The 23,203-nt window shown below is 39.0% G+C and overlaps 3 protein-coding genes across 3 annotated transcripts in view; 2 read left to right on the plus strand and 1 right to left on the minus strand.

The window, feature by feature from the left end:
• The window catches only part of LOC118278394 (leucine-rich repeat serine/threonine-protein kinase 1), a 93,749-nt gene extending 91,706 nt beyond the window's left edge, over window positions 1-2,043 (minus strand). The window contains exons 1-2 of the mRNA XM_050703392.1: window positions 1,722-2,043; window positions 356-547 (exon numbers count right to left, since the gene is read on the minus strand). Coding sequence (XP_050559349.1) covers window positions 356-547; window positions 1,722-1,772 — 243 coding nt within the window. The 5' untranslated portion in view covers window positions 1,773-2,043. The remainder of the gene's footprint in view (window positions 1-355; window positions 548-1,721) is intronic.
• A 451-nt stretch (window positions 2,044-2,494) lies between these two features.
• LOC118278696 (protein PFC0760c-like) lies at window positions 2,495-6,500 on the plus strand. Its single transcript, XM_050703357.1, has 5 exons — window positions 2,495-2,647; window positions 3,147-4,541; window positions 4,956-5,150; window positions 5,539-5,775; window positions 6,367-6,500. The coding sequence occupies exons 1-5, from the start codon at window positions 2,503-2,505 to the stop codon at window positions 6,498-6,500; spliced, it is 2,106 nt and encodes a 701-aa protein (XP_050559314.1). The 5' UTR covers window positions 2,495-2,502.
• Window positions 6,501-6,634: 134 nt separating this feature from the next.
• The window catches only part of LOC118278376 (uncharacterized), a 73,269-nt gene continuing 56,700 nt past the window's right edge, over window positions 6,635-23,203 (plus strand). Inside the window, exons 1-11 of the mRNA XM_050703358.1 lie at window positions 6,635-6,821; window positions 7,405-7,491; window positions 7,836-7,968; window positions 8,371-8,490; window positions 8,850-9,026; window positions 10,914-11,009; window positions 11,592-11,690; window positions 12,172-12,266; window positions 12,731-12,823; window positions 14,044-14,112; window positions 17,475-17,714. Coding sequence (XP_050559315.1) covers window positions 6,736-6,821; window positions 7,405-7,491; window positions 7,836-7,968; window positions 8,371-8,490; window positions 8,850-9,026; window positions 10,914-11,009; window positions 11,592-11,690; window positions 12,172-12,266; window positions 12,731-12,823; window positions 14,044-14,112; window positions 17,475-17,714 — 1,295 coding nt within the window. The 5' untranslated portion in view covers window positions 6,635-6,735. The remainder of the gene's footprint in view (window positions 6,822-7,404; window positions 7,492-7,835; window positions 7,969-8,370; window positions 8,491-8,849; window positions 9,027-10,913; window positions 11,010-11,591; window positions 11,691-12,171; window positions 12,267-12,730; window positions 12,824-14,043; window positions 14,113-17,474; window positions 17,715-23,203) is intronic.

Here is a 23,203-nt window from a genome sequence, read left to right on the forward strand (position 1 = left end):
CTACCAAAATCCCCTCGTCCCCTCCTGACGTCGCGGCAGGCCCAGAAGGAGATGGCGGGATGAACTCGACGCCTATGAAAAGGATTGGCCGCAGAAAGCTCTGCATAGAGACGAGTGGAAGGAGGGTAGCTCCGGCTCGATACCGGGGCTCCGGCTCGACGGGCAGGAGTAGGAACGGGGTGGTTTTTAGTCAGTAAGAGTCTGACACTCCCTCTCGCCTCGCCCAAGGCGGGAGAAGTCATTGGATGATTTTCCACCCTAAAAAAAAAAAAAAAAAAAAAAGGGAGGCCTTTGCCCTGCAGTGGGACGATCATGGCTGAAAATAAATATTAAATAAATAATAAAATCCTCTCACCTTGCCCCCAGTAGCCTCATCAGACTTGGCATCAATATCAGCGCCGGCAGCACACAGCGCGGACAGACAACGGCTGCGCTCCGCCAGCGCTGCAGCGTGGAGCGCGCTGCGGTTGGAGCCGTCGCGAGCGTCCACTGCTGCTCCGCTTGCTATTAGCTCTTGAAGGAGCTCTAAGTTGTCCCATAGGGCAGCCTGGTGGAAGAAGAATGAGTTATTATAGAGAAATAAGTCGGGTTTTCCTTCCTGACGCTATAACTCCAGAGTTAACGACCCATTTACTCGGTTTTGCATTTCTTGAGAAGGTCTCATGCTCCGTGAGGTTTATAGCAAAGAATATTCAGAAAAAATTTAACATTGGTGGCGAAATGGAGTTTGCCGCGTTTGCTAGTTATATATAAATAATAACCTGTAATTAATAGATATCTCTAAATAATAAATAAAACAATAAATGCTGTTCATTCTTTAGTTTCGCTAAAACTTGAGAACGGCTGGACTTGCAGGGCAAATTTTGGTCTTGAATTATTTATGGAAGTCCAAGGAAAGTTTAAAAGGTGAAAAATTTTAATATTTGATGTGTTACAAAATATGCCAGGTCAGCTAGTAATATATTTGAACATGTTAATCTCTGGAACGACTGGTCCAATTTGAATAATTATTTGTGTGTTCGATAGTGTATTTATTGAGGAAGGGTATAGGCTATAAAACATCTCACTATGACTAATAGGAACTGAGCAGAGTTAGTGAGAGTAGCTATAAGATATATAAAGCAGAAGAGTATGTTCGTTTGAATGTGTAAATCCCCAGAACTACTGAACTACTGATTTGAAAAATTATTTCTGTGTTCGATAATAATGTATTTATCGAGTAAGGCTAAAGCCTCACTTTATATAGCCTTTAGGCTATAAAACATCACACTTTAGACCAATAGGAACCGAGTAGAGTAGCTAGTAAATAATAATATGGAGACACCAATATGTTTGTCTCCATTCAATCCATCCTATTCCATATGTTATTGAAATAAATTAATATTACTGAGTATTATATACTTATTATATTTTATTTAAAACTCAAAAATAGTTAATATTTCTTACCATTTTAAGTTTACATTTAATTAAATACGATAGAATAAATTATTAGGTAAATACTTAACATATTTTCATAAATAAAACTTTTACAAAATACTTTCAGGCTTTGTAACTCGCATAATTAGTATATATTTAATTTTATAATATACTACAAGGCCTTGTGCAGCCAAATACATTCACAACACATAAGTTACAGCAACGAAAACTGAAAAATACCGCTGTTTTCACAGCTCAATGCCGAAGTGTAACAACTAGAACATATTACAGAATAATTAAGATACCTGATGCAGCAGACGCCCTTGGAAGTTATCCTCGTCCGGAGACAAGTCCATTGCGTTCTTATTTAAAAGAAATACACGAATCAAGCCAACATTTCCGGCCTAAACAGCCGCTCAAGCGTTGCGAGAACTACTGTAAATTAAAACGGCTACACACACAAAATTCCTCACTAAAACTACATTTTAAATGCAGTAATGTGTGCACCATATAATTTTTTCAACCGGCATTGCGGATAGAAAACGTTAATTAATTCTAAATAGCGAATTTATTATCGAATACGATTTATTGATTTTGTGTTGACAGCTGTACGAAACTGACAGGTTTTGACAGCAATTTGACACAGGATTTCGTTCGTTAACGAGATTAGAAAGATAAAACAAAATGATTTTATTAAAATATATCTTTATTCAATTCTAAAAAAAGCTAAAATGCAGCAGATAATCTTGAAAATAATGAAATTGTACACAAAATGAGAATTACGGTTATGTTTTGTGCTAGCAGTTACTTTCTTCAGTGAATCACGATTCACCCGTGCCCGTGAGAACGGGGTGAAACGAAATTGCATTGTTCCTTGGTATAAATGTTATTAGTCATATTTTCTCAAATATTTAATTACTTAAGTGATATGCAGAAAAGATTAGATTTATTACAAGTTAGAATAGATATAGAAGATAACTTACCAAAAACTAATATTTTGTACCATGTGAACCTAATTTTGTAAACTCTCTGTGATTTTCTGAAACTACCCACCAGCTACTAAAATATAATACAAAATAACCTAATATGAATATATATTACGCACATTGTGCAGTGTTGATTAAAATAGCTGAATTTAATTTGAAAATGTCTCGAAGCTACTGCAGGTACGATGAAGACTGGCAAAGAAGAAAATCGATATTAATTCGGAGTCTCTTCCATGATCTTCCAAGTAAGTTTTACTTAACACTTTGAACGCCGGTGACCGACGTTAGCGGAGGATTTGCCTTCAACAGTTTTCAATTGGCAGTCAAAGACTTAAATACTTTATTCTTGAAACGTTTTAGCCATGCTTCGGCACGAATGGGCCGTGTCGTCTGGAGTATTACGGCCTCACAGAAAACTGACGTTGAATAACGCTTGCGTTGTGAGAGTGAGGTTTCTGGAGGCCCAATTATCCCCTTCCCCCCCTTCCCAAGCCCCGATTCCCCAACAACCCTTAAATTCTTAATCCCCAAAAGCAACGCACTTGTAACGCCGCTGGTGCTCCGAATGGGCCTCCATGTGTGGCGGCGATTACTTACCATCAGGTGATCCGTCTGCTCGTTTATCGGCTTAATATCATAAAAATTTACATCAGAATCAAATACAACCCTAAAAAAACAAAACGTTATCTAACAAAACTACTTTTAAATACCTACTTTACTATGAAATTTCTTTTTCTATTTCAGTTCTATCTCCAGTCACAGAAGAACCTGATGACTCGTTCCCTCCAGTGAGGTCTTACGAGCCTCTGGAGGAACCACAAAGACCTTACAGTCCTCTCCCTCCTCTAATAATAGAAAGAGTACCAAAAATAAATAAACACGACGAACCAGAAGAATACTACAAGAAACTTTTAGTAAAAATCAAAAGAATATATCGTAGATTGTTCATTTTGAATAGAAATTTAAGTAGTGATGAAGAATTCTTTAATGATAGTTATATGACTGATGATGATGATGATTTAAACATCTCTCTTGCTAACAAAAATGAAAATAATCATGATTTAAATAGCCCAGACAACCCTATTGCAGCCAATACTAATGATCATGGTTTAGACAGCCATATCATTGATGATATCAATGACCCAGTTGATCAACCTGAAGAATTCAATGTTTTAGATGACAATAAGGATGATAGTCAAAATCAAGTTAATGATAATACTAATTCGAATGAAGACAATGTAAGGAAAAGTTCTGATTCTAACGTGTCTAATGGATATAGAGCTGATTCCGAATCTATAGACACTGTTATTGTTGATATTTTGAATTATACTAAATCTACCGATGGAGAGGCTTCTACAAATACGAAAGAAGATTCAAAAGCTTCCAAAGATTTGGAAGAAGAATCAGAATCAATAGGTTCAGAGGGAGAAGATGAGAGTAACACTGATAATAATGAAGAAAGACTAAGTGCTAATGAGAAGGCAAGTGATAATGAATCATCTAGCACAACCAAAGAAGATTATAGTGAGGAATTAATTGTAGAGGAAGAAGTAAATGTATCATCAACTTCTAATCAAGAAACGAATGAAAACTTTATTACTGCAAGAAGAAATAAAAGTATCATTGGTAATATACAAGAAGTAAATGAACAGGAGATGATTGGAGAAGAATCAGACGATAAGTCAATTACCAATCAAGGAGTAAAGACTAAATCTAGCAGTAATACTGAAGAAAATATACTAGAAAGTCATCAACAAGAAGAATTAATAGAAATCAGAATTGAAGAAGAAATAAGAGACAAAAGTTCTAAATCTATTCCTATTACAGAAGAGAGTAACGTATCTCATCAAGAAGGAAGTAATACTCTAAGAAAAGAAAAACAAAATAGATTTGAAGACTTAAACAAATCAAGAATGAATATAAAAATAGCGAACGAAGAAGAAACTGACAATTCTTCTACAAGTGACGAAGAGTGGGATGGAGAAGAAAGCCTCGAAGTAGAGATCAGTGTAGAACTAAGTGCTTCTGCTCTAGAAGAGATAGAGAACGCACAAGAATTAGAAGGAGAAGGAAGAAGAATAGCGGTGGTGTCACCTGAAATAATGGATGACGATGCAGTTGAAGTCGTGTCAGATATAGGTATGTATTTATAAAACTCTGTAGGTACAGTATCTTGTGACGTCATTGTTTCCATGCCTGCATAGTCGGATGCTTGACTGCTAAGCAAGGAGTATTTATGGCATATTGTTCTGTTACGTCTGTTAATTTCTGCTTTGCCCTTTAGGAACAAAAAGTGTTACTTTTATGATGACTACACGATTGGTGCGGTGGCTGGGCAACCGACTGCCGCGCAGCGTGAAGCGAGTTCTAATCCCGCATGGAGCAACTCTTTGTGTTCTCCAAAAACTGTTGTTTCAGGTCTGAGTGTGATGTCTCTGTGTGAATTGGTATGTGTAATCGCACCCACGACACAGCAGAAATCCTAGTGTGGGACAACGTTTTATAAAACAGAAAGAAGGAAAATGTATTATACATATTTTGATTTATTCCCAGGTTCACACTACAGGCAAATCACAACAGTAGCAATGGTCCACGCCGCTGTTTCTCCAGATCTACACGACATAGAGAGTCAGGTCTATGAAGGTTCTCCAAAGAGTATCATACTGCCCGTGCGACGGATGAAGAGGACTGCAGCTCAAGCTGTGCTGGATAGAAGAGAAGAATCAGTGGGAAATGGAGGAAATAAAGGTAAAAGTGCTACAATCTTAATATGATTCTTCTGCTTTCGTAACTCTGATGCATTTAGTCATTCAAGTATTGTTTCACGTCGGTTTTCTAAGTTAATTTTTATAGCACGCGCGTGTAAAGTTCCAAAATACCAAGTAGTCTTCCGATAACGCGGGCGCGGGTGCCTCGCTGTTAATAGCTGATCATGCGAAAGCACACGTGCTTGAAATTTTGTTGTTATAAAAATAAAACTAATGAGTATACAAAAGAGTTTCGTTTGGGAAAGTTGTTTGTAATCATGAGTACAATCACGTGTTTAAATATCGTTCACTAATTACCAGTCACCCTATATTTAAGTACCTGACGTCTTCGTCATAGTTTTATTAACTGTTTTTCTTTTTATCCTTAGAACCTAGGGCTGCAGCCACAACAAACAGCAACGGCGAGTCTTCTGAAAACATTGAAGAGATGAGAAGCCATACTCGAAAATTGTCGCAAGCGACAAACCCAGAAATATCTCAAGAAAGCGTTTCAGAAAAAAACAATGAATTTATTAGAAGTTCACATGACGTAACAGACGTGACGACATCATCACAAGATGGCGGCAATTTCAACATTTCTAAACGGAAGACATCGGATGATTTAGGTGATATTTTAGCACGAATCTTGAATGAAAGTCGAGATAATGTTGAAAATATTAATTTATGTAGAAAAAGAAAGTATTTTGAAGATATTTCCGTTCAGACTAGTGAGAGTGTATCTTGGGATGATATTCGTAAAGAGTTGTTTGTTGGTGCGCCGAAGATAATGCGACTTTGCTCCTGTGTTGATCATGTTTGTCAGTAAATTTAAATTAGAAAGTACTTTGGTACATATATTACCCATCTGAATTATGTTTTGAGAACATATTATCAAGTTTAAAAACAATTATTTTATTAATTATTTTTTGTTATAACTATATTTTTTATGTTTTATTTGTTTTAATTATGATACAAGTTACTAAATTATGTTATGTTATAATATGAGTAGCTTTTGTGTTTTTTCTTTATTATACAATAAAAAGTAAAGATTGTTTGATTTTTTTTTAGCCCCTTAAAAACGACCAAGCATAATAGAATAAGCTAATGCTTACTAATTAACGCTGCTCCTTGGCATCCGCAACACAAAGAGTTCAAGTGCTGCAGTAAACTTTTTGCCATGACAATTAATTAATTGTCTGATATAAATTTATCTGCAGGGCCAAAGATTCCAGACCCTCCATCCCCGCCTCTCTGTTTAAAGCTTTTTGTGGTCAATCCTTGTCGTAGATGTCGAATTCGTCCCGTCACCATCTCAATGCCTTACGGTGGGAAGATCATGGCTGAAATCTAAATCTAATTTCTAAATCTAAATAAAAGGGCTCATTCAAGATGAGAACAGCATAGGAACAGGCTGATGATGATAAGCCCTCTTAGACGTTTCTGAACGACTCACCTAAACGTCATTTACGTCATTAATAAGTAAGGTTATGTTGTCAAATCTAGATTCACGTATTATTTTTTGTTTAATTCTATGAACGTGCTATATTTCCTTAACAAATCTTAATTTAATAGTATAAATACTAAAAATGTTTCTCTACCAAGGCCCTGTGAAGGAATTAGACGATAAATTCGTCACTTTGATTGGGAAATTTGTAGCTGACATCAAACATGGGTAAGTTGTTGAAAAAAATCTCTTTTGTAATAGTTTTACTGAGTAAAGTATGATATTTGTGTATGTAAACAGTATTTTTGTACTATCTGTCGTCCTCACTAAACATAGATACTTCTTTTAAACGCATAAATATAGCTTTGTTAACTATAAATATGTACTATAAATATGTTTTCTCTCATTGATTGCATCAGAAAATTTATATTGCTGTGTCAGCAATAATATCTACAGACTGAATAATGCCAATTATATCTTAAAAATAGCAAATATTGTAATTTTAAGATGAAAATAAAGATATTATCTGAGTGTCATATGTATGTAAACTTGTATGTTTGTAAATTCACCCACGACACAGGAGACAATCCTAGTGTGAAACAAAGTTTATTTAAAAAAAATGCAATATTTACTATGTCTCACTATAGTTATTGTAAATATATAAACCTACAACTTAATATTTCAGCAGTTGATAACCCATTCATCTACAAAATGATCAATACCTAGTCTATTTTGAGTGAACATTAATTTTGTGCAGTTGAACACAGTACTTATAACTATAGTCAAAGTGCAAGTGAATTTAATGTTGCAGCAAGATCCGAGGGTCTACCAACAGAGTGCTGGCGATGGTGACACTCCTGGAGACCATCATCACGGAGTCTCAGTATACCACAGCAGTGTAAGTGACTCGACTTACAAAAATAGAGACTTTTTTTATGATATAAGCCAGTAAACAAGCTGACTGATCACCTGATGGTAAGCAATCGCCACCGCCCATGGACACCCGAAAGACCAGAGGCATTGAGGGTTAAAAATGTAAGGGGTTTTTGGGGAAGGGGGAGTAATTGCGCTTCCAGTATCATCACTCACACAACGAAACAAAACGCAAGCATTGTTTCACTTCTGTTTTCGGTAAGGCCGTGGTATCCCGCTAGGCAGTCCGCAGCTCGAGATCGGGATTCGGAAACTCCTGATTTTATTAACCTCTATGTGTTGATTTATGAAGAATAACTTTTTCTACAGTGAACTATGCGGCGCCATCCGTGCTGCTGGTCGGCAGGTGATGGCTGCTCTGCCCAACGAGCTGGTGATAGCCAACGTGGCCAGGAGGCTGCTCCGAGCCATCCGCGACGAGAACAGAGCCCAAGGGAACCAGGTATAATATATAACTACAACTGGTATTACTACTGTCTTAACACTTTAAACGCCATGGGGGTCACCGGTGACCGACGTTAGCGGAGGATTTGCCTTCAACAGTTTTCTATTGGCAGTCAAAGACTTAAGTGTGGGAGAGCCATGCTTCGGCACGAATGGGCCGGCTCGACCGGAGTTGAAAGAACTCTATGCTGTGCAGTGTACACCAGTGTATAATATAAGCCGGTAATTGAGCAGACGGATCACCTGATGGTAAGCAATCGCCGCCGCCTATAGACACCCAAAACACCAGAGGCGTTACAAGTGCGTTGCCAGCCTTTTGGGCTAACTCCCAATTTAAGGTAAGGTTTGTTGGGAAATCGGGGATTGGGAAGGAGGGTTAATTGGTCATTATAATTTCCAGGGCATAGAAGGGTCTGGAGAGAGTCTGCAGCGGTTGGTCCTGGCGGCGAGCGCCCGTCGCGCCACGCTGGGGTCGGCTCAGCATGACCTGAGGGAACCCTTGAGAGATTATATTGCTGAGGTAAGTTCACTATATAATATACATAATTACTTAACCTGCTACATAATTTTAACTAGGTATACTAATGTAATGCCTTTTATCCCTATGGGTGCACGGTACAATGTACACCTACTTTTCACAATTTGTGTTAAAAGTCCCATGTAATAGGGGGTGATCGATACCATGGACGAGTCCAGATTCCGTGTTACTACTGAGAAATTATCAAAATAAGCAATACTTTGCCCGACCCGGGAATCGAACCCACTACACTACACGTTGCACGGCAACCTGGTTGCCCAGCTATCGCGCCAAGACAACCAAACGCCTACCTATCACCAGAAAAAAAAACAAAAATAATAAATCCACATCCCCCTCTCCAGCTCCGAGGCGAGCTAGAATCCAGCATATCCAGCATATGCGGGCAGGCACGGGAACACGTGCACGGCGACGAGCTGATCCTCACGTACGGAGCCAGCGCCATCACGGAGCGGTTCCTCCGCGCCGCAGCCCCTCGGAAGTACAAGCTGATACTGGCTGAAGGACCTGATCCTACTGAGGTATGTGGTTATTTTTTTTTAAGGGGTTTAGAGTGAGTGTCTGGAGTTTAGAGCAAGTGTCTGGAGTTTATATTGTATGTTGGGATACCTGATCCTATTGAGATATGTGGTTATGTCATATGTGTTTATTTTTAGGTGTTTTATTGGCGGCGCATTCAATGTTACGCTACTTAACCTAGTGCTTAGCAAGTCGATAATAATAATGACCATTACTAAGGATCAATTAAACGCTCTGAGTGCGGTAGTTAAAGTGAGTGACAGGAGTTTAGAGTGAGTGGCAGGATGTTTAGTGTATGTTTGGATTAGTAGAGCATTTGTCAGGAGTGTAGGGCGAGTGTCGGGAGCTCCGAGTGTCAGGATTTTAGAGTGAGTGGCGGGTGCGTATTCAAGTGTCAGGAGTGTAGAACGGGTGGAAGGACTTTAAGAGTAAGTCTGGATATTTAGAGCGTTGGTCGTAGAGTACGGCGACGAGCTGATCCTCACGTACGGAGCCAGCGCCATCACGGAGCGGTTCCTCCGCGCTGCAGCCCCTCGGAAGTACAAGCTGATACTGGCTGAGGGACCTGATCCTACTGAGGTAACTATGTGGTTATTTTTTTTTAAGGGGTTTAGAGTGAGTGTCTGGAGTTTAGAGTGTATGTTTAGAGACCTGATCCTATTGAGATATGTGGTTATGAGTTTATAGTTAGGGGTGTTTAGAGGGAGTGTCAGGTGTTTAGAGTGAGTGGTAGGATGTTTAGAGCGTTTGTCAGGAGATTAGATCGAGTGTCGGGAGTTTAGAGTAAGTGTAAGGAGTTTAGAGTGAGTGGCGGGTGCGTATTCAAGTGTCAGGAGTGTAGAACGGGTGGAAGGACTTTAAGAGTATGTCTGGATATTTAAAGCGTTTGTCAGGAGTGTAGCGGAGACGAGCTGATCCTCACGTACGGAGCCAGCGCCATCACGGAGCGGTTCCTCCGCGCTGCAGCCCCTCGGAAGTACAAGCTGATACTGGCTGAGGGACCTGATCCTACTGAGGTAGGTGGTTAGTTTATTTGGGGGTGTTTAGAGTGAGTGTCTGGAGTTTAGAGGGAGTGGCTGGAGTTTTAGTGTGTTTGGATTTTTGGAGTGTTTGTCAGGAGTGTAGAGCGAGGCTCGAGTATCTAGAGTAGGTCTCAGGAGTTTAGAGCGAGTGTCGGGAGTTTAGAGTAAGTGTCAGGAGTTTAAAGCGTGTGTCAGGAGTTTAGTGTATGTTTGGATGTTGAGAGCGTTTGTCTGGTGTGTAGAGCGAGTGTCTGGAGTTTAGAGTGAGTCAGTAGTTCAGAACTAGTGACAGGAGTTTCAAATAAGTCTGGATTTTTGGAGCGTTTGTCTGGAGTGTATACCGACTCTCAGGAATATAGAGTATTTGACTGGAGTTTAGTGTGAGTGGTCAGTGGCAAGAGTTTAGAGTACCTAAATCTGGATGTATAAAGTGTTTGTCAAGAGTGTAAGTCTCGGTAGTCTACAGTAAGTTTCAGTGATTTAGATAGTGTGTCAGGAGTTTAGGGTCCGATTATGTGATGTCTTGTAGTTATGCTTGTTGTATGTTTTTTTTTTTGTATTAGTTGTTGGTTGTCTTAATATAAAATTAATATCTATGGAGGTATGATCACAACACATGAACACATGAGTGTCTTCCAGAATGTATGTCACAAGCATCATTCGTATGCTCCCGAGTGTCTTATGGTAGTTTAACAATACTTGTAGATGTATTGTCAGCATACGGTGTGCCCCCACCTAATAAAACTAATTAGTATACAAAAAAAGTTTCTCTGAGAAAGTTGTGAGAAATCATGAGTACAATCACGTGTTTAAATATCGTTCACTAATTACCAGTCACCCTATATAGTTTTTATGTCTCCCCCACAGAGCCATGCGATGGCCAACCGATTGAGTGCGGCTGGGGTACCTGTGACCGTCATCAGCGCCGCTTCCATCTACGCTGTCATGTCGCGAGTTAATAAGGTAATGCTTAACAACATCACTACACTACACTACACTACACTAGACACAGCTCACACATAGAACCCACTTAGTTTTGAGTAAAATTTCCGTGTTGCTTGGCGATTTGGCTTGCCCCAGTTGTGCAGTCTCTTTTGTTATTTAGGTTAAGCCTAGGTCATTCTGTCTCCTGCATTAAATTCACCGAGGGAAGTGAAAACTATCGTTTTCTTTTTCTTCTCTTCTAATAATATCTTCTGATTTATTTCGTTGCGGGATCCAAGACGGTCATTCATGTCCCTGGGACGTTGGACTTCAGTGTTCCGGTGTCGGTATGGGAGGTTGTGGAGTTTTAGATACAACAGCGGTATGGGAGGTTGTCATGGTTGTAACTGTAGATTCTGGCTTATAGGAGTTGCCGAAGAGTTAGTTTATTTGAACGCGCTAATCTCCAGAACTACTGGTCCGATTATAATAATTCTTTTCGTGTTAGATAGTGCATTCATCAAGAAAGGCTACAGGCTAGACATACTTAGATTCATTACAAACATACACCCCTTTTATTAGTTAAATTGTTTTTAACTCTTTCCTTGCCATAATCCCCAGGTGGTGATCAGCGTGAAGGCAGCGCTGGGCGGTGGCGCCGTGCTGTCTGAGGCTGGCCTGTTCTCCGTCACTCTAGCCGCCAGGCATTACAGGGTGCCTGTAAGTAGTCTAGTATATATTTGCTTTTTTAAATTCCTTACATATTATTTAGTGTGGGAGAGCCATGCTTCGGCACTGCTGGGCCGGCTCGACCGGAGTGATACCACGGGCGAGCAGAAAACCGACGTGAAACAACGCTTGTGTTGTGTGAGTGACTTTACCGAAGGTCGAATTCCCCCTTCCCAATCTTCGCAATCACCGATTCCCTAAAAAACCTTAAATTCCTAGCCCCCAAAAAGCCGGCAACTTAATATCTTATATAAGTATTATTGTAATAATTTTTTTTTGTTGGATAGTCTAGTTATGGAAGAAAGTTATAGGCTATAAAACATCACGCTACGATCAATAGGAGCCGGGCAGAGCGGGTGTATGCGCTAGTGTATGCATGTATGTCAAGAATTAAATCACCCTTTAGTCTTTGCCATTCGGTACTTATTTATATAATCTATTAATAACATATGTCGTCTGTCTGTCTATATAGGTGCTGGCACTAGTACCGCTGTACAAATTATGTCCGATACACGACTTGACTCCGTTCAACTCATCCGGCTCGCCTCATACCGCATTATCTTATGAGTAAGTATTTAATTATAATACTAACTAGCAAACTAGGCGAACTCCGTTTGGCCACCAATGATTTTAAGCCCTAAGTAAAGCAGTATCCTCCGACCAGGCGAGGTGATCGTGTCTGGCAGGCTTTCTGCCCAACTGTTGTTCGTTGGGATTTTCTATCCATGTTTATTCGCACTTAAACTTCTTATTATGTGGAATTTATGTCGTCATCCGTTGATTTGTTAGTCGATAGTCTATGTGCGACTTCTGTCATCTGTCACTTGTCGGTTGTCGCCACACCTTGTTTCATAGTTCTTCCTTAATTTGCTTAGCCATAAACCTCACGGAACCCGAGACCTTTCCAATGAAATAAAACCGTGGAAATCGGTTCGTGCGTTCAGGAAGGAAAACCCGACTTATTTTTATATTATAGATAGCTTATTTTTTTATAAAGCCGCTAATAACATTATAAATGAATGTGCTTGCAGCCGGCACGAGGCGACGAGCGACAATGTGCACGTGTACGCTCCGATGTACGACTTCGCCCCGCCAGACCACGTCACGCTGTTTATCACCAATCTGTAAGTATGCCACATTAATCTGACACTCCCTCTCGCCTCGCCCAAGGAGAGAGAAGCTATTGATAAATGATAAATGATATTTATTTCTGTAAATCTTTATATATATAATTCTTCTGTAAGTGTGTATGTCACTGAACTTCTCTTAAACGAGTGGACCGATTTTGATGAACTTTTTTGTGTGTGTTCAAGGGGATCTGAGTATGGTTTTGATTCACAATTTTGTCCGCTGGACAATGTTTTTTTAATTAATTTTTAATTTATTAGTAGTTGTTGATTTTGGAATGTTTTACATTGGATCCGACAGACGGCGCTACCATCGCAGTGTCAAATATTAATGACGTTAGATATTGTCATAACATTTGAATAATAATTTTCATCAAAAAGGTCCAGAATGTTTTAGCTTATTAAAAAAAGTTTAAAATTTTCAAATTAAAGACGTGTAGACAGGACAACGTCTGTCGGGTCCGCTAGTAGGTTATAAAATAACACTTTTACACGTCAATCTCTTAAATAGCTAGATGAGGCCGGCATTTCCTATCCGACTACTCTGAGAAGAAATGCCGAAACAAACTCAGAACTCTTTTAAAGTCCAGACAATGAAATAGAGGATAATGTGAGAGAACCGTGCAAGTTGATTCTGTAGTGGTCTTTAGAGGAAAGAACCACAGCAGTATGAGCAGACCTGTTCAGATGATTCATCATCATTGGTTGATTTTCTCCCCTTAAAAAAAAGAAAAAAGAAGTATGCAATATGATGTTTAGGAGGGTAAACGAGTAGACGAATCACTTGATGGTAAGCAATCAACCCATGTACGTCCGAAACACCAGAGGAGTTACAAGTGCGTTGCCGGATTTTTTAGAAAAAGAAAAAAATTGAGAAATTCACTGTTTTAAAGCTTGAATTTTTATTAATTAATTCGTTGTTAGATCCATTTTGTGTCAAGTTAAACTACATATTAAATTCTGAGCCTAAAATTAAATTGGTTAGATTGAACTACGACTTTATCACGTAACTATTCGATGATGATACTCGATTAGTTTCAGTTAGTTAGCTGCTCATAGTTATGGGCCCCGTGCGTGTTTTGAAATTGGTCGATTTGTTTTTTATATTTTGTTAAAAAAAAGTGTTTTAAACAATAAATCTTCACTTTTTAAAATAGATGGTGTATTTAATGTATGTATTATGACTATTAAATAATAACTCTATTGCTTGTCCACAGCGGCGGCAGTTCTCCATCGTACATGTACCGCATGCTGTCAGAATTATACGACCCGAGCGACTACGCGTTGTAGCCGACTTCCTACGCCGACCGACTTCTAGACGACTTCCAACGAAATTGACTGACTTCTTAATGTATTGGGTGACTTCTATACCCTTAGTACGAGCAGGGAAAGAGATACAAGAAAGGTGTGAATAGATTCAGAAGAGGGGTAAAAAATGTTGGGTATCTATTCATCCCTTTCCTGTATCTATTCACTCCTTTTCTGTATCTGTTCACTCCTTTCCTATTTCTATTCACCCTTTGAATTCTATTCATCATGTTTTACGGTAGGTACTATGGAGTTTTTGTTAAAAACTTAGACATATAGAGATATTTATATAACAATCGACTTAGTTTCGGCAGTAAACGTAATCGGATGACTTCATTGTAAAATCGGATGACTTCGTGAAAAGTCGGAGGAAGTCGGAGTGCTTTCGTTTAGATATATGAATTGATCCATCTTATACGTGTTCAATGATTACTTAGATATTAAATAAAGGATATAGGCGTTAGATAATTTTATTTACTAGTATAAAGTAGTATACAACGTGTAACTAAAAGGGGGTGAACATATCAATTGCACGGTTTCTAGATAATTATCTTATCTTATAACATAATAAAGGATACGGGAAGGGTTTTTTAAATTCATGTTTTCATGGAAGGAAGTTATGAATTTTTCCAATACATAAAATTCCAGAAACCGAACATCAAAATTAGGTAGACGGGTACTACTAGGCGATCAGATTTACAGAAGAAATGTTTCGTAATTAGCGAGTGATCCTTGTAGTGTTGTGACACGTTTGTATGATTTGAAATCTAGAACCATGCGATACCAAGTATTGGTACTATTTTTTTTAAACGAATTTTAACATGATACTTCGTATAGAGATTCTATTCAACCTGTATTCATTAGTGCTTCTTCTTGATGTATATGTTCATTTTGTTACACGTTGTATATACTAGGTGGGGAGACCACCTGATATAGGTTTTTAATTTTCATACCCCGTCATCATCCCTATTCTATAGGTGGACTCGTGGGTTTAGTATTTAGTAAAATTTATCTTTCGACCTATAAATATTTCCATTGTACATAATAAATGTATAATAATAAATATATGTTTTTTTATACAATATGTTGTTTTTTATTTTACCTAGTATTAGACGCATTAAGGTTTACACAGGGAGGAGTGGAAGGAGGGTAGGGAGGTCTTTGCCCTGCAGTGGGACGACCATGACTGAAAACTAAACAAAACAAAATAGTAGACTGTCTTTTTTTATGAAACACGCCGGTAAACGAGCAGACGTATCACCTGACGGTAAGCAATCGCCGCCGCCCATGGACACTTGAAACACTAAAGGTGTTACAACAAAAGCGTTGTTTCACCTCGGTATACTGCTCGGCCGTGGTATCACTCCGGTCGAGCCGACCCAGCAGTGCCGAAGCATGGCGAGCCCACACTTGAAGTCCCAAACTTTGTCTTAAACATAACTGTCAAGTAAGATTCGTTTTCGATTTTTAGCATGTAAAAATCGGATTTATAAATGCGTTTAGGACTTATAATAATTATTAAAATTAGGTATGGAATACGATAGAGGGCGCCCTAGACATATAGTAATTAACAGATTGGCGATATATTAAAAAAGGGCCAAATTAAAAGTACCCTTAATCGACGAGCATGCATGAAAAGACTGATGACTGTTGATGAAGCGAAAGAAGTGTGTAAGATTCGTAGCAATTGACGTTCCATTGACTCTGCCTACCCCTATGGGAGACAAGCGTGAGGTTATGTATGTATGTATGATACTATAATGCTACTTTTTATGAGGGAAAATCATCCAATGACTTCTTCCGCTTTGGGCACGGAGACGAGACGAGAGGGAGTGTCAGACTCTTACTGACTAAAAACCACCCCGTTCCTACTCCTGCTTCGAGCCGGAGCCCCGGTAACCCGCTAGGTAGTCCACAGCTTCGGGTCGGGGGCCATAATGTTGTTCTTTGTCCTATATAAAAATTAGGATATATTACGTCATTTTTAAGTATATATTTGTTAAAGCAAATTTGTAATCGTAAGTGTTGGACATAGTTTTACGAAGTGACCTCATAAACAACTTGACCGAATTAGATTAAATAGTTGAGTAGCTACTTAAATAATTATTTAATTAATAAAGAAACAAATGAGGCTATCTACGGTACCCAATTACAAACGAGTACATCGATTATTATAACATTTTTTATTCGTAAAATGTTCGTTTTTAAAATCTTATAAGATAACGAATTCTATTTAAACTGGATTCTAATAAGAAAAATACCGTAACTTTACAATATTGGTGCCCGTTATAACAGTCACCAGTCGCTTCTGTTGCAAAATAAGACGAAATTAAGTGAAAGTCGGTCTCGCAGTTGTGTCATCGCAAAAATAGCATCGCGAACGCTGCATGGGTTGATAGGCGCCATAACGCGAGCGAGCCACGCACGCCGCGCCCCTACACACAAGAATACACCGCCTCGCTCGCTCCCATTGGCGCGACAGAGACGCAACACGTGGCCACTCGTCGCCAACTTCACACTGCACTATGTGCGTCATGTTGGCTGCATTATAATAACAATGGGCGGACCAATCCGTCCCTCAAGCGCTACAGCGCTACCCACTCACACCAGTCCAATAGGAATCGTCAAAACACGGCTGAATACAGCGAACAAATCGCACAAAACACGAGTTGTGTAAACTTTTTTTAATGAGGCTTACGTATCGGTCGTCCGGACTGGGCGCATAGCGTTACATTATCTCGGATTTTTTCTTGAAACTGCTGGGTTTTTGTCGTTTCTATGTTCTGTTTCTTCATGGAAAAACTGTTTTGCGTTAATAGTGTGCGTTTCGCGAGATTGTGGTATGCGCCAGTGCGTGACGACCGAGGCGAGATCACCGAGCCTGATTCACATTAATTATGTGAACGGTGACGAACCATTTTAAGTGCGCGATAACACGCCCGTTGTTCTCGGACATCCAGGACATTTTATTATTAGCTTGTGAAGAACTATAATGCGATGCATACGTGCCGCTAATATAAAATCAATACTGTCTGAAGTGTTAATCCTTACCTTGCTTTGAACTGGATTCTATTGCACTAACGCATTAATTATTCTTAAATGTTAACTCCAAGCAGTGCCATTTCATTTTGTGACTATTGTGTGTATCAAAAAAATATTTTTAACAAAATCATGAATTTCGCGGTCGTTTTTGAATGTAGTGCGTGGCGCATACACTAGGCGGCGCTGCCGACATACAGACTTGGTGCGCTTGCGTGAGCTCAGTCCGCGCGAGCTTCGCGTCGTTGCAGTAGGTTCCAAAACAAGAGCGTAGGGCTCAGTGGGAGTCCTAGAAATAATAATTTGAAATAATCATTGTGCTTGTAAAAGTGTCGCAGTGCAGTGTGTCAGTGTTGTGTTGTTTGGTGTTAGTGAGGCGGAGCGGAGCGTTAGGCTCCGGCGTGTCGGCGCGGATCGATAAAACGAGCTGGTATGGCGCAGAGGTCATGAGCCAGGGGGGCTCAAGAAGGCCCTATTCGCGCGGGGGCCCGCGCTGGCACCCGCGCTACAAGGACTACTGGGACTACGAACAAAACTATAGGTACAGTCTTTACCAATAGCATATTGTTACCTCGCTATACTCGTTTCTAATATGTCACGTCGCATCTGGCCACTTGTGTGTTTATCACCGAGGCATGTACTCAGGGCCGGACTGGGCTAGTTGGATTTCGTCACGGAACCTTACAAAACACCATGCTGTTTACATAAACCACGTTATTCAGTGTTTAAAGTTTACGTAACTGCAATGACGTAGCTACTTAAGTTCTCAAGAACGCTGATCATTCTATCATGCAAAGTTACAATGAAAAATCGTAAATTTTATACTTCAAAATGCGTGTCTGTACATGGTAATTTTTGTGTCGATATTTAGACTTATTGGAATTCGATGTAGCGTAGTTTTAATACTTGATTTTCCCCTGGTTTTTCTCGTATTTATGCAAACGTTTTTCATAAGACTGGTTTGCGGGAGTTTACCTTAGTTTCCTGTTCAAATTTTAAGTATTATTAAAGAGTTATTAGTTTTATTATTTATAGTCACTATTGTGATTTGTAAACAATAGTGTTACACGTGTTTTTTTTTAATCCAGTAAGAATTTTATAGTTATGGAAACAAGAATATGTTATAAATAGCAAAAAATAGGTATTCTTGTTGAAAATATTGTTATTTCTTTATAGACAAAATGGTAGGTAGGTATCTTATTTTTACACAAAACTAATACTTTTACTAAAAAGACATACACACAGACTGACTGGTTATCTAAGAAAAATAAATAAAAAACATTTCTTCATGCCTACTCGAATCTACAGATTACTTGTGGGATTACTGGGACTCTGTCTCGAAGAGCAGGAGTAAGAACGAGATGATTTTTTTTTGTCAGTAAGAGTCTGACACCCACTCTCACCTCATACCCTAGGCGAGAGAAGTGATTGGATGATTTTTCCTCCCTCAAAAAAAAAAAAACATATTATCTTCACAATACAAATAAGGAAATACTGTGAATCAGATTTAATCTTTAATGTTAGATTAATATAGAATTTATTTAATGATAAAAGTGTGAACTCATATTTTATTCTAAGAACACCTGTTTTTATATGACTATGATGAATTTTTAATGGTATAAATAAGCAAACGAGCAGATGGTTCACCTGATGGTAAGCAATTGCCACCACCCATGGATGCTTGAAAGACCAGAGGTGTTACAAGTGTGTTGCCGGCCTATTGGGGTTTAGAAATTTAAGGGTTGTTGGGAATCGGAGATTGGGAAGGAGGTAACTGATTAATTGATAAATTTATAAAAGTCCTTTAGATATTATATATCTATGAGCTATAAGCTATTCTAATAAACTTATGTCTATCTGACTTAAAAAAAATGGAGATGGCAAAGAAAATTTAAGACAAAGGAAATAAAAACCTTGTTTCATTCCTAGATTCATTTTACCTATGACTTAGGTAGGTACTTCCCTACAAAACTCAATTGAATCTTATCCTTATGCCCATACCAATAGAGGTGCCATTCAAGTGGTGTCTATTTATCATTCGTATAAAGATGACCTATGCTTTTTTCGTCTATCTAATCTTTATGACATTTCCTCTTTCTGTTTTTGAGTTCGTAACATCACATTATGTCTTGTTTCCCTTGAAATGATAAGCAGAAAGTTTATAGAGGAAGTTCCTAATTTATTATGAATACATACGATACATAACTTCATGTCTTTTATCCCCATAAGGGTAGGTAGAAGTGCACATTACAGCAATGCCACTATACAAACTACACCAACTTTTTCACCATTTGTGTTGTAAGTCCCATGTTTCTTTTTATACCACAACGGTGGTAAAGCACACAGCCCACCTTTGCCAGTGGTTACCGTGGCCTATGGGCTTGCAATGCTTTTCTGACTCCTTAAGAAACCTACTTCTTGAAGTACTTCTTCCAAAAGCCTATTGCCATAAAAACAATTCCCGACTCCATGCTACTACTGAGAAATTTTCTAAAAACCGAACTTTAGAGAATCGAACCAGAGATCTCTTTTCAGCAGCATAGTATGGCTACCAAACCAAAAACCGTGAACTGAATTTCTACCTTATATCATGATACAGTAATATCTTTTTTGCTTATCACAATCTTTAAGATTACTAAGTATCTACTCGTTTTTATCTAGGCAGGTTGTACTCATAATCTTTAAACAACACCTGGTATACACAATCGTCATTCAGCCATCATCCCTAAGAGGATTTAAATATGAATCATCAATAATTAATGATTGTATTATCTTTCTACAATAGGTAATCAGCCCACGGTCGCCAATCATAGATAGGAGGCGTTGCAAAATAAATTATGCCTAGTCATTATTGCAACATGCGTGTCAATCTTTTGCTGAAAAGGTTTCGAAAAAACCTTTACCCACTATCAATGATATGTTTTTAAGGGGGTCAAAATCATTAAATGACTTCTCTCGCCTTGGGTATGGCGAGAGTCGGACTGTTAGACTCTTCAAACCGGAGCCCCGGTAAACCCGTAAGGTCGAAGGCAGAAGCGGTTGTGAAAGCAACAGGGTAGTAAACAACAGCTCATGTAATGTACATTTCCAGTCAACTGATGGTAGCGAGGTTCACTGTCCAGTGACACACGTACGCTGGTATCGTCATGAGCTAATGTTGCCATGTAAACTGTGACTCGTGTAGTGTAGATGACCAGTCAACTGATGGTAACAAGGTTGTTACACTTTCAGTCTGCTGAAAAGCTATATAAATGACAATTATCAGTTTTACGCTGTTTGCAAAACAGCCACCCATGACCAAACTCCTTAATCATCGGAAGTTAAACTCTAAAGTTCCACATATAAAGTGCAAATTGATATAACAATATTTTTATAACCTTTTCACACTGCAAATTTTCATCAAATCGACTTTATATGTTTTTGTTTTGAGTCTATATTTGTTTGACTGCTATTATTATGCATGGTTTTCGCACTGTAGAGGTTATCAGCCTTCTCTACATTGCCCTCTAGACGTAGGTATAAACGCTTATATGTTAGGTATAAACAATTATTCCAAAGGTGACTCGATAAGGTCAGTTGTACGGAAGCGTTCGCCGCCCGACTACCAAAAGATATCAAGAAATATACGTACGAATCGTGATAAAAACATATAACTATAAACATTATCTAATATATAAAATTCTCGTGTCACAGTTTTCGTTGCCGAAACGGCTTGACCGATTTTGATGAATTTTTTGATGGTATCTATGAGAATCGGCCAACATCTATTTTTCATCCCCCTAAATGTTAGGTGTAGTACAACCCTATTTTTTTTAATTTTCCGCGGACGAAATCGCGGGCAGAAGCTAGTATACATATATATAACTATATGTATACATATACTCCTCTCGTCATGTAGTAAAAAAAAACCAGCTTGCCTTGTTTTTAATGTAACTAGTGGCTTTAATTTGCGGTAGGAGTTGGTGTTTTAAGTACCTAGTTTCTGCTGCCAAGCTCTGTACTCTTAGTACGAATTTGCTTTACGTTTTAAAGTAGTCAATCGGAACGAGAGATGATTGGTTGGTTCGTTCGCGCGGCCAATCAGAGTGCCGAACGCGCTCTCGTTTCGTTTTCGTTCAATGTAAAGCAAACTCGTACTAAGGGTATTGGTATCACACTAATATTATAAATGTCACATCAGCAACAATAGAAAAGCTAAAGGTGCGCTGCCGCCGGAGCTGCGGAGTACCTAGTGGGTTACCGGAGTTCCAGCTTGAAAAGCAGGAGTAGGAACGGGGTGGTTTTTAGTCAGTAAGAGTCTGACACTCCCTCTCGCCTCGCCCAAGGCTGGAGAAGACACTGTGTGATTTTACCCCATAAAAAAGTGTGTTGCCGACCTTTTAGGGGTTAGAAGTTTGTGGATAGAGGAGATTGGAATGAGGAGGAATTGTAAACATGTCTTTGACCTTATAAAACTCCTCATAAAGGTGTCTTTCCGGAGCTGCGGACAACTTAACATGTTACCGGGGCTCCGACTCAAAAAGCAGGAGAAGGAACGAGTGGTTTTTAGTCAGTAAGCGTTTAGCACTCCCTCTCGCCTCGCCCAAGGCGGGACAAGTCTCTGAATGATTTGCCCCCGTAAAAAAACATCAAAATTCGTCAGATCACAGATTTCAAAGTAAGTTTGACCTACCATGTGATTAAAGAAAATGTAATCAAAAAGTGGGCGTATCCCTCTAGGTACAGACTTAACAAGTGACCTTTTCGTAAATGTAACTGTCATGTAAACCCTGCCCACATACGATTTCATTTTAATGTAGTTTTTTGCCCTTTTTAATATAGATTAAATAACTTATTTTAGGTACTAGCGACTCTGATACGGTTTCAACCTTTCTACTCGGCTCCTATTGAACGTAGCGTGATGTTTTATAGCTTATAACTTTCCTTGATAGATGGGCTATTCAACACAAAAATAATTATTGAATTTCGACCAGAAGTTTCGGAGATAAGTGCGTTTAAACAAACGAACTCTTGTCAGCGTTCTTATAATAAAAGTATAAGATTCCATTTCCAAGTTCCAATGTTTTTTTCCTATCCTTACTAAGTACTTACTTGCTTAAATAAGTACTTATCCCAAATGAGAACATATATTGTATTTTTTGATGTCTGGATTGGGTCTGGTATGGTCTTTCATTAATCGGTTTTGTTGGAAGATAATTCTCTGCCTTCCATCTACATTTTAAATTCTTATTAGAAAACTTATAGAGGACACGTGCATGCATTGTATTAAAATACCAATATAAAGAAAAATATGCTGCATCGACCACGAATAATAGCGATCGACGCCAACCGAATCAATCCTTTGTCCGTCCAAAATACCTATTCACCATCTTACAGCTTCTCTGTATAGCCACAGCTTTAAATGTCCCAGGCAAAATTATAAGAAATAGCACACGCATGTGTGCGTAGGGAACGAGTGCGTCGGCGCAGGTAGCGACCTTCGAGTTCAACGTACTACCGCCCTAAAATATACGCGGATGTCGCGGCGATACGGACGGGTGCGGGGTAAGGGGGGGAAGTACACATAGTGCACAAAAACTGTGCACAGGTGGCCCCTGCCTCTGCAGCTCTTTTGAGACAGTTTTTTATGTTCCTATGTGTATTTTAAATAGGTGATTTTGTAGGAAATGTAGTTTTTGTGTCATATTTTGAGGTAGGGTCTTTTTCTGACTAAGTTTGATGGAATTTGGAGCCGTGAATGCTTGATTTTTTTTTTGATATTGCATTTTTGGTGAGAGATGGTTTCGAAAATTTTGGGTTGTATTTATTAAAAATCACGGTTAAGTCTTTGACTGCCAATAGAAAACTGTTGAAGGCAAATCGTCCGTTAACGTCGATCACAGGTGACCACCACGGCGTTTTATGTAAATAACATAATGCAAGCTTTGTTTCACGTCGGTTTTCTGTGAGGCCGTGGTATTACTCCGGTCGAGCCGGCTTATTCGTGCCGAAGCATGGCTCTCCCACAGTTTTGCATGTAACTATAATACA

This window comes from Spodoptera frugiperda, chromosome 24 (assembly GCF_023101765.2).
Source record: "Spodoptera frugiperda isolate SF20-4 chromosome 24, AGI-APGP_CSIRO_Sfru_2.0, whole genome shotgun sequence".
Lineage (NCBI taxonomy): Eukaryota > Metazoa > Arthropoda > Insecta > Lepidoptera > Noctuidae > Spodoptera > Spodoptera frugiperda.

Excerpts from the sequence above, each read along its gene's own strand:
- LOC118278696 (XM_050703357.1), top strand. The coding sequence starts at position 2,503 with ATGAATATATATTACGCACATTGTGCAGTGTTGATTAAAATAGCTGAA. Across the intron at positions 2,648-3,146 it reads TCTCTTCCATGATCTTCCAA|TTCTATCTCCAGTCACAGAA; the intron begins GTAAGTTTTACT and ends TTTCTATTTCAG. Across the intron at positions 5,776-6,366 it reads GAAGACATCGGATGATTTAG|GGCCAAAGATTCCAGACCCT; the intron begins GTGATATTTTAG and ends ATTTATCTGCAG.